The sequence below is a fragment of the Primulina tabacum genome, chromosome 1 (genome assembly GCF_025594145.1).
Source record: "Primulina tabacum isolate GXHZ01 chromosome 1, ASM2559414v2, whole genome shotgun sequence".
NCBI classification, from domain to species: Eukaryota; Viridiplantae; Streptophyta; class Magnoliopsida; order Lamiales; family Gesneriaceae; genus Primulina; species Primulina tabacum.
The window spans coordinates 10,926,757-10,937,907 of NC_134550.1; the positions used below are offsets into that span (position 1 = coordinate 10,926,757).

Genomic DNA, 11,151 nt, shown 5'->3' on the forward strand with positions numbered 1-11,151 from the left:
TCAAAGTTTTCATTTTTGTGTCGAGTTTTTATATTTGGGTCGATGTTTTCATATTTGAGTCTGAGTTATACATGTTTGAGATGAGTTTGAGTGAAGTTTTATGATTAATTGAATTTGAGAAGAAGTTTTTATTTTGATTAATTTTTATTTTTATTTTTATTATTATTATTATTTTTATAATAAAAATAATAAGACGCCCTTTTTTCAATTTAGAACGTAATCGACTATTATTACCTCATTTCCCCCTTTTATTCAACTTTTTGTAACTTGGGAAAACGAACCCTCTGGCACAAAGGCTGGCTGGGAATAGGATTTTATCCATTTCTTCCAAGTTTCTACCGTTTTCTTCCCATTGTACACTGGTAAAACTTCCTAAAATTAGGGTTCAATCGAGCTGCGATTTTGCGAGAATGGAAAGGCTAATCTATTCTAATGCAGTACCTTCTAAATTCCATTCCAATTCTCCAATTTTTCGCCAGCTTGTTCGACTTCATTTGCCCCGGAAGCTTGCTCCGTGTTTTTATGCGACGACGTGGTCTCCGTGGCTCCTACGATCTGAATCACGCCCAATCAGTTCGATCTCCTGCAATCTCCATGGATCGGATTTTCTTTCTGCGAATTGCGTTGATATCACGTCTTCTTCTGAGGATTTGCCAAATGGGCAGGAGCCTAAGCACGATGTCCTAAATAAGATTCTTCAGAAACCACCTCAGCAGCAAAATGTGAGTTTTTTTTATAAAAAAAATTTAGTTTGCGCAAGTATGATTTGTAGGAATTTTTATTTTCTTGATCTTATTGCTTCGTGATACCGGTAAACAATGAAAATTTTGTTGCTATAAGGGAAACTTCTGTGTTTATGTTTGGGAAGTAAAGCTTGTTATTCAGTTAACCAAGGTCCTACCTTGTGGAACTAGTAATTTTTACCTGTTCGAACAATTAAAGACTAGGGATGTCTGTAATGCGGGGGAGCTTACTAAAGAAAATATGTTAGGAAGACGTGTCTTTTAAAGAGGTATTGAAAATTTTCTATATTTTTTCAACTATTTTTTACCTTTAAGGACCAGTATCAAAATCCAAACAGTAAGTATCTCTAAAGTTAGTGATTTGAACAATGTCTCTGGTTTGGAAAGTGTTCACTCTGTTTAAGTTTAAGTTGAAGTTGACAAGCAGAAAATATTACTAAAATGATTCAGCCCTAATTATCATCATTCATGAGGCAATGTTATGGTTTAACAATGTTTCTTTGTAACTTTAGAAGCCTAGCATGACCATTAATTCTTCTCTACTGGTGCTACGTCTCTTTACACTATGTATCAACTGTGAGGATGATATGTAATACGAGATATATGTGGTCCACTCACTTCAGCTCTGTATCTTTGCGGTTTTGCATATCTCATAACAACTTTGAAGTAGTTTCATCTAATCCCTAGCTCAGAATTATAGGATTTAACCTTCTGTTGGTTTTAACTATTGGTCCCTGGTTAGAGACACATTTTCGGGCTAAATCCATTTTGCAGATCTTTGGTTTAAAAACTATGCTACATCTGTGATACGATAAGTTCTTGAACTGGAAGTCGTCTTGTCATTAGATCTTGGTATTGTTTCTTTATTTTTTCATAGTGCCATATGTAAGCACAGTGACACTTGTTTCGGTAGGTACTTCTTGTGACTATCCAGCCCTTTGTCCTCTTCCAAACAGAGATATGGGGTTTTTTTTAAAGTGATAAGAGGAGTCAAAGTAACAGATATGTCTACTTACTTTCCGTGTTTTTTTGTCATTGATTATCATCATTCTTTTTATTTGCTAATCCTAGTGTAATAATCTGCATTAGAGATTGGTTTAACTATTGGTTCTCTTTGAATCATAGAAACAATGTCTTGTGCAAATTTAGAAGAATTAACCATAATAAGACAGACGAATTAGAAAATACTAGCAATAATTCCGAATTTAGAACTTAATGGTCTCTGAACAAAATGTTTGTAGTTGTCTGCTAGTACAATAGTTGTAACCGTTTGGTAATATCCCAACAAGTTGATTTGAGGGACTGATGTAGTGGTGTATGTTATGACCATCTTAATTTCTTCAGGTGTTTAATACTGGGACAGTGATCTTACTATCAGCTATCTGTTTAACATTATTCCACCACCCCGCACTCGTTTCACCAGCCTTTGCGAGTTTTCCTAATGTGGTCGGAAGTGGAAGTTCAGCAGCAGTTGCATCTGGAGGTAGTCTCATTCGCAGTGAGTTAGTGAGCAGTGCATGGACTGGCTTATTGGCCGGTTGCTTACACACATTGTCAGGTCCTGATCATCTTGCTGCATTAGCTCCGCTGTCAATAGGCCGCACAAGGATGGAAAGTGCTGCTGTTGGAGCCCTGTGGGGATGTGGCCATGATGCTGGCCAATTGATATTTGGTCTAATTTTTCTACTTTTGAAGGATCGGCTTCATATCGAGGTTATCAGAACTTGGGGAACAAGAGTGGTAGGGTTGACTCTACTCATAATTGGTGCAATGGGAATCCGGGAAGCTTCAGAAGTCCCTGCACCATGTGTTGCCGTGGATGATGCTAAACTTGACGTTAGTAGGTATGAAGCTCTCTCGAACCCAACAATTGGAAAGAAGAAGATTGGGTTTGCTACTTTTGCCACGGGGATCGTCCATGGCTTGCAACCTGATGCGCTGATGATGATCTTACCTGCACTCGCACTACCTTCTCGTTTGGCTGGTGCTGCATTTCTATTTATGTTCTTGATTGGAACGGTTGTGGCTATGGGAAGTTATACGGTCTTTATAGGGTCATGCAGTCAGGCACTCAAGGACAGGGTCCCTAGAATAACGGAGAAGCTTACATGGGCCTCTTCGCTTGTGGCTATTGCTTTAGGAGTTGCCATTCTTGTTAGCCAAGTTTTTGGATTTAGTTTGTATTAGTTTTTTTTATTGTCATAATAGTGGTGAAGGATTGAGTAACAAATATAGAGAGAATTGAGAGCCAACGCTCATTTGCTGTAGCTTTGTGATTCTAATATTTAATGATTTTTTGACATTCTGAGTTGCTCTGTGGTGCCTTTCAGTCGTCAAGCCTTATATTTTGGAAGAGATGATTCATGTCAAATTTTACACTTTTCAATTGTTAATACGACATAAACAACTGCCAAATATGCATGACAGCTGGAGATATTGTTCAGACGGTTACTTGATTAGTTTGATAATTAGTTGCACATGTAAATAGCTGAACCTTGTAATTGTAATTCCTTCAATTCAACATATTTTTTGCTCGCAATTCTCTGCATACAAAGCTCTGTCAATTCTTCAATGGCGGATCAACGAATATGATGAGCACTTCCTAACAATTAACTCGGTAATATGCCAATTTTTAGTCAGCCTTGAAACAAAAAAAAAAAAACTCCCAAGAAATTGTTTGGCCTGGTCAGATCTATCATTAGAATCAAGATCTACAACGTTACGATCAAAATGGATTTGTTTTTGGCAATCATGGTCTGACAAAATCAAGGACTCCCCATTTTGGTAGCCATAAAATATTTACTACCAAGTAGCGGCTGCGTTATTTAATCCCAGGCAAGAATTATCATGTGGGGCGTGATGACTTAAGAGTAACATGTATCTATAAAATTGTGGCTATTTACCCATTTTCTGCCTTGTCATATGCATTGGACTTGTGCTTGGGTGCAAATGTGAACCCGTTAGGCACCTTGCCAAGCAACATCTCAGAGATCCTAATCTGCAAATATAATGACAGAGACAAGTTATATTAAGAATATACGACATTATAAACGGAAAAGAAACTGAATGGTGGGGACCAAATGATGTACCCAATCAGCAGCAGAATCAGATGCCATTAACGTCTCAAGATCATCGCGCCCAAAATATGAGGGTGGCCGCCAATTGATCTTCTGTGGGATAACATCTAACAGACCAACTGGTACATATCTGCATGTGTAACTGAGCCATTCCAGTAAGAAGTGCCTCGTCGTCTCAACTCCTGCATCAAATGCAAACATACTGCTTAATTTTCAGCAACATTACAACAGCAGGATGGATGCATGTTTCCACTTCAAAATTATCAAAAATGCAGAAAATACCTTTAGAGTCCGAACCCCAATGCTCAAGGCCAAAGCGTACATAATCTTTCAAAATGTCCAACCTTTCCCCAGAACTAACGTCCCAATTCCTCTGTTCCTTGATTTCAGTAAATATCCAAGGCTACAAATTCCGAATGGTGGTAGTTAGATATAAGACAAGTAACGCTTCAAGTAGGATGCTGAAAATTACTGTGTTGAGGAGAATAGATGGTAAATCTCTGTCCAACCTTAATCAACGCCCCTCGAGCAATCATGCATGATGAGAGCTCAGGGCAATCGGTATGGTGATTGCTCCAGTCAAGATAAGATAACACGTCACCATTTCCAAGAACTTGCAGGCCCCGAGAGGCAGCTCGTGCACATTGGTAGATGTATTGCCAGTCTGCAAGTTTGCTGTAGCGTTGCTGCCTTGTGCGACCATGTATTGTTATTGCAGTGGCTCCCCAATTTCCAATATCATGTATCAAAGAGTCAATTCGGTTTTTGCCCTCAAAATAACCTGTCCTTACCTGAAGGTGCATAACAAACGCATACCGAAAAAGAGAAATTTCTTCCATAATTTACAACGCAAAAATGGTCATGGATTACCATGTTAAGGACAGAATGTCATAAAACTGAGTAGATCGATCATTACAACTGCATTCCAAGTTTTTAACAGTTCTATTTTAAGTGTTCAGTTTATTTGACTGTCTCCTTTAAGGAGCCTGATCAGGACACATGTTTAGGTGATTCAACGCACTATCCTCACCCTCACGCCACCAAGATCGAATCAGAAGACATCAGTTCTATAGCATACCTTTATTGTCACGGGTGTGTCAACCGCTCTAGAAGAGGCTTCTACAACACTTTTCATCCGTGTTGGTTTGGTGAGGAGGCAAGATCCAGCACCCTTGTTAACAACAATATCAATTGGGCATCCCATATTAATATCGATGAAATCTACAGTGCAATGCTTCTCAATGAGTTCAACAGTTTTGGCAACTGTATCTGGATAGGCCCCACAGATCTGTACGCCAAAGAAATCCTCAGATGAATGGCGTCTCAGCAATGCCCATTCTGAAGCTTGACCCTAGAGTCAAACCAGAAAACAATAAGTGCTTCCCTCTAGATTACTAAACAAACTAGAAAGTTCACACAAACATATACCCACAAAAATAACTGCATAATGATCTAGTGCTTGATATCTACCTTTCAGCATGTTAATATGATATTCTTGTCGCATGAAATATTAGCTAAGTAGGAAAAAAACTTTATTTCCCAACCTGCAAAAGATTAGTACACATAGCCATCTCACCGCACGTAATATCAGCTCCCAGAACCTTGCAAAGTCTGCGATACGGTAGATTTCCTACAGTTGTCAGGGGAGCAAGATAGAGTTTTTGTCTAAAATCAATGAGTTTCTTTTCACGTGGATGCAACTTTAGGCTTTTATCAGTGCCTTCTATAGCATGTTCCGCAATGGTTTGTGGTTCATTATGTTCACATCTTTTGTCTCTGTCTCCCTCTTCTCGAATTCGGCCTGTTACAGTAGACCAAATAAATCAAAGCACCCCATATACAGAAAGTACTGGTGGAACCCATGGAAAGCATTGTAACAAACCATTATTATGTTGTACCGAACAAGTTTCATCCACCAGACATTTTGTCTTCTTCGGGGCTCTGAGCTCAGCATCCAAATCTGTTTCATGTTTCTTATCTTCTTCAAAGACTTCAACAAAGCAATCCACTTCATTACCCGGAACAGCAAACGCTTTACAACAACCATTTTCATCAACTTCTCCAGGGCCGTTCGCAAAAATTTTGCCAACATTCTCATCATCATCCATTTTCTTTTGTTTTCCCTTCCCCTAAATTAAACATTGACAGAACTTATGGATGGATTAGCTTAGAAATAATACAAACGGTCGAACACTAGACATCAAAATATAATGACAATGCAAAACATTATTGCCATGAAAGAGACTAATAATGAAATCCTGTACAATAATGTACGCAGTCTAGCTCTTACCAGAAGCCCAAGCAGCTTGAGTGAAGCATCTGCCTTGGGGAACTTCACTTTGTTTTTCCACAGAAGCTTCTGAAAATCCTTGTCCAATGAATTCATCTCGTTGCCTTTCTTGTGTGAATTAAGTGTTCCATTACCCACACAGGCATCATCATCTCTATGTGTGCCCGCAAATCTACAAGCAAGCCCATAAGGACATGGCCCTTCATTAACCAGAAAAGGGCACATTCCTTTCAAATCGTCTGGTTTCTGCATTTAGTAAAAATGAACCCCATAAAAATAGCACAATCCGTGAATTAGAAAACGAAGCACCCAATCAAAATCTTTGCAACAAATATCTCCTTTCTGGTTCGGCGTGTACCTGAGCTTTAAATGCTTCCAAATCATGGCTGAAGCGGCAACTCTCATTATACCGACACGAACTAACCTTCCCACTTTTTGCCACCTCCGGACACAGATGCAATGCCGATTTTTTTTCCTACGTTGATCATAGCAAAGTTTTAGTCCACTGCATACAATTACAAGCTAAACACATGATGAACTCCGAATATATAGAAGAACGCCCACATTTTCTCTAATGTAAAAGCTCAATACTGAACCCAATCAATATCAAACTTCGAAATAAAAAATAGGTTAAAGGTATTATACATTTCAATAATCACGGAACTGAAAGGTAAATAAAAAAGCTACTTTATGTCACCTCACGGCGCTCGCGTTTGAGCTGGCGCTTGGATTTTTTCTCCTTGAGAACTGGAGTTGAAGTTGTGTCATTTACATCAGTTTTCTTTCCATCTGAATCGTTAACATTAGTTGTATCGGAAGGTCTGACAGAAGGTGGACAGAGAAACTCTCTTTTTACTGGAGCTATGGCTTTAGCCACCATCTCCTCCGTGCTCAGCGCAGATACGGCAGCAGAAGGGGTCCATACGACATCGTTCAACGAATTGGCTCCAGCTTCCATTGTAGGGTTTCGGGGTGGTATTCTATGGATGACAGCGATGGAGGTCAGTGAAGCAAGCAAGCTAGCAAGAAGAAGAGACGCTGAAACGTCGTCGTGTTAATGGACATTAAACTTGGGCCAAGAATAGGGCCAGAAAATATGGGCCAAAAATGACACATTTCTGGGCTTTACAGATATATAAATATTAATATTAATTAAATATCCAAAAAAGGTCGATATATAATATAATATATTTGGAATTTTTACTCGAAAATATAATTCTTAACATTTATTGACAAAATAATCTAAAATTTTATCGCAAATTACAGAATAACTCCAGAATTTAAATGGAGGAGCAAGAGTACAGATGTTTCGCCATTTGTACATGAATAAATAAATAAATAAATAATAATAATAAGTAATTTGAAGCTTTTTAATTAAATATAAATTGTGTTATTTTATATTTTGTAATATAAGAATAACGATTGATTCTTTCAATAGGTTCTAGTCATAAATTATTCATATTATTTAATTTAAATAATAAAAATAAATAAAAAAGATTCCCAGATGAGGATAACCATTTTAAGTAATTTTTTTATAATTTTTTAATCACGTAACCCCAAAAAAATATTATTTGTTATATCATAATTTAAGTGTTTATTGTGTGTGAGTTTAAAATAGACGTCCAGTATTAATTAAAAATTAAGTTCATAAAATTATAATTCTTTTTTTCCTAAAAAAAAGACAGCAACATAATAAATTTGAAGACCTAAAGAATTATAAATTTGAAGATATATTAAATTCAAACTCAAATATTAAATAAACACGACATTAACGAGAACAACTGCGACATCAAACTTAAAGACGAGAACAAAGCATTAAACTGCAACACGACTTAGGTCCAAAAGAACTGATTCTGATTGAATTTCCGGCCATGCACGCCATAGTAGCTAGCTACATCACTGCTTGGATTCATGCTCTGCAGATGTAGTAGCTTCTTCGTGGAGGTTCGCTTGCTGCGACTCTGTCTGATTCCTCGGTGGTTGCATTTCATCAGTTTCTTGTTTTTTGAGCTGTTGAAGTATCTCAAAGTGATGAATCTTAGATGAAGATGCTTCATTTTCTAGCTTCAAGCGTTGCAATTTATCTGTCAAGGCTGCCTTCAGTGCTGTCACATGAAACCAACTCATAGTAAGTCAAGATCCATAATCTCTTTACGAAAATGATTAATCTCAAAAAATAAAATAATATGGCTAGACTTTAATTATAACCAGGAAGAGGGAAAACTATATATATAAACAAGAAATGAAATTAAACCTTCTTGGAGATGAGCTTGTTGTTCCAATGCCTGCAACCTAAGCTTCAGTTCGTTGTTCTGGTTGGTCAATGCAGAAGAGTTGCGCTGAACTCGAATGCGAAACAAGTATTATATATATGGGATGAAAAAAGGGAGATAATCTCATGTAAAACCATTTTACAAAGAAACTTTATTATGATCATAGCTAGCTTTCACCTCAAGCTGAGCAAGCTGGGAAGCCAGCATCGTGCTTTCTTTCTGTAAAGTCATGTTCCTGTGTTCTAACTCCGCCACGTATCTCAACTTTCGCTCTTTTGATCGTGCAGCAGATCTACGGTTGGATAAGATTCTACGCCAAGAATGTGCGAGTATGATTAGGCGTATAACAAAATTAAAACTAGTGACTAGTTAATTCAAGGGTATATGATGGATTAGAAGGATGCATCACCTTTTAGCCCGCCTGGGATCTCTTAATGCTATCTCGGAGAGTTTATGGTTCTCCATAATCTTGTTCACATCAGCACCAGTAAACGTAACACCACCTAACGTCGTGCCAACAGCATTCGAATTCAATTCGGATGAACTCATAATTGATGAGAGTAATTGGCCTGGCAGTGTTCCTGGATACGAAGGAATTTCAAGAAAACCATCATCGAGATTAGTATTTTGCATAAAACTATCATCAGAGACGCTTCGTAGGTTTAGATTCATCTGAGAAACATCTCCCTCGGCAACCCTTTTGAGCTCTTCACCCATCTCAGGCATTGACGACACACCTGCAGGTCTGTTACAAGTACTCCTCCAACTTTCGTCGGCCCTACTATTCTCCTCGGTCTCACATCCGTCGACTCCAATCACCTTATCTTGACAGTCAAAAGCTCCTTGAACCTCATTTCCACATGATTTCCCTGCAGCACTAGAAGGGTTCGATGCATCTATATAATCCAAATCCATAAAAGTAGAGAACATGTCCTCATCAACGTTTACCATTTCGGATCTTCCTCCTCCCATCATCTCTGTGTTGTTGTTAACACCTCTTCTTGCACAGTTTGGATCGCTGTTAACCGCCTGAACCATGTCCAAAGCTCCAGGGCTCTTCCATGGAATCAATCCAGAAGGTTGAGAAGGGACGACTTCACTAGTGGACCTTCTGTGAGCCTGAAAACCTGCCCCGATTCCAAAACAACTACCACTTGGGGCGAAAGGTGAAGGCTGCAACAACGAGTACGAGCTCTCACCCGGCTGCTCGTTCGCCGCCCCCGCGTGGTACAAGGAATCAAGAGCAAAAGGCAAAGACTGTGATGGAGTCCGAGCAAGCGATGACATTTCAAGATTACTAGTCCTCAAATTCTGCGACCCCATTTGCTGGCTTCCTGGGTGGTTAGCCAGGATCCGTGAGTAAGGTGATGAGATGGGGGGAAGTTGTGGCCGGAGACGGGGCGGCAAGCCGGGTGCCCTTTTACAACTTTCTCCACCGTCACCGCTAATGTATTGACGATCTGATATTATTCTTGGATGATTCAAGCTTATATTTTCTCAAATTTGCATGAAAATCCTAGCCTAGAAGTTCTTCTTTTATAGGAAGATTCTGCATGGATGACGAAGAAACTGTGCGTGCATAATATAGCAGGTACTCTACATAAAATAATGTTTAGAAATGATTACAACAATACAAATATTGTGCGAATTTTAGGTAGCAACATAATTTATTTTGCTACTAAAATGAAAATTACAGTTCATTGTCAATTCATCGTTAGGTGTACTACTAAATTTATTTCTTTATCCACAAATATTATACTTACCATATAGCCGAGACTGCTCAGAAAACTATTGTTAAGCCATAGTTAACTCCATTCAAGAGCTTGCATTTAAACATATTTGTACTCATAAATTCGGCGTAACGTCGATAAGCTGAATAATCGATAAAGATAATCATATGTTAGATCGAATTTGTTAACCGAGCTTGGATGTGAAAAATAATCTTATTCGTAAATTTCATGTAACGGTGGACGCGAACAAAAAATAATAATTTATACTGGTATCCTTTGCCCAGTGATATATGCATATGTGTTAAAATGATAGCGCCTTGTATAGTTGTCATGTACATGTATATTAATATTTCGTGATGAGAGATTTTTATACAAACAAATTTTAGAGATTACATATGATATTCTATAATATTTATTTGCATTGAGAATAATAATTAAATGTAGATAAAATGGGAAAAAAATCTTGAAGTTAAATATGAGATAGTTTTGTTTCGGTAATAAACATTTTATATAATTATAAATATTGATGATTTTGTATGCCTAAAACAGCATGAACCATGACACCAAAAAATAGTTAGTCACCCCTTGACTTTAGTTAATATTATCGTTCAATAATTTTTGTATAAAAAAATCTAGATGTTCAATCAAAATTAAGAACTTTATTTCTTTATCAATCAATATTTCATTTACCATATTGTCGAGACAGCTAAAAAAACTAATTATGTATAGTTTGCATTAATTTCCCCTACATTTTATGCATTTGACACTAACCTCTTATAAATTTTACACTTGATCGATAAAAGAAGGTAAATGTCAAATACATACAATATAATGGAGGTGGATGCAAAATACCAAAGTAGTATAAAACTAAATTATTCAATCCAGGAACCCATATCGAAACATGATTTTATGTGTAAATTCCGTGTAATTTCATGAGCAATGAGCTGAGTAATCTATAAAGATAATCCTATGTTAGATCGAATTCGTTAACCAAGTTTGCGTGGAAAAATAATCTTATTCATAATTTTCATATAACGA

The 11,151-nt window shown here is 37.5% G+C and overlaps 3 protein-coding genes across 3 annotated transcripts; 1 reads left to right on the forward strand and 2 right to left on the reverse strand.

The window, feature by feature from the left end:
- The first annotated feature begins 246 nt into the window (after window positions 1-246).
- LOC142541140 (chloroplast protein FOR GROWTH AND FERTILITY 2-like) lies at window positions 247-3,049 on the forward strand. The gene is made up of 2 exons (XM_075647752.1): window positions 247-722; window positions 2,088-3,049. The coding sequence occupies exons 1-2, from the start codon at window positions 411-413 to the stop codon at window positions 2,928-2,930; spliced, it is 1,155 nt and encodes a 384-aa protein (XP_075503867.1). The 5' UTR covers window positions 247-410; the 3' UTR covers window positions 2,931-3,049.
- A 367-nt stretch (window positions 3,050-3,416) lies between these two features.
- Window positions 3,417-7,132, reverse strand: LOC142541135 (tRNA-dihydrouridine(47) synthase [NAD(P)(+)]-like). Its single transcript, XM_075647739.1, has 10 exons — window positions 6,808-7,132; window positions 6,469-6,585; window positions 6,111-6,356; window positions 5,703-5,949; window positions 5,365-5,621; window positions 4,899-5,171; window positions 4,330-4,611; window positions 4,103-4,223; window positions 3,833-4,002; window positions 3,417-3,741 (listed from the first exon to the last, which is right to left on the reverse strand). The coding sequence occupies exons 1-10, from the start codon at window positions 7,066-7,068 to the stop codon at window positions 3,643-3,645; spliced, it is 2,073 nt and encodes a 690-aa protein (XP_075503854.1). The 5' UTR covers window positions 7,069-7,132; the 3' UTR covers window positions 3,417-3,642.
- Window positions 7,133-7,915: 783 nt separating this feature from the next.
- On the reverse strand, window positions 7,916-9,706 carry LOC142504771 (bZIP transcription factor 29-like). Its single transcript, XM_075617576.1, has 4 exons — window positions 8,793-9,706; window positions 8,561-8,693; window positions 8,365-8,449; window positions 7,916-8,215 (listed from the first exon to the last, which is right to left on the reverse strand). Exons 1-4 carry the CDS (start codon window positions 9,704-9,706, stop codon window positions 8,007-8,009), a joined length of 1,341 nt encoding a protein of 446 aa, XP_075473691.1. The 3' UTR covers window positions 7,916-8,006.
- Between the last annotated feature and the right edge of the window lie 1,445 nt (window positions 9,707-11,151).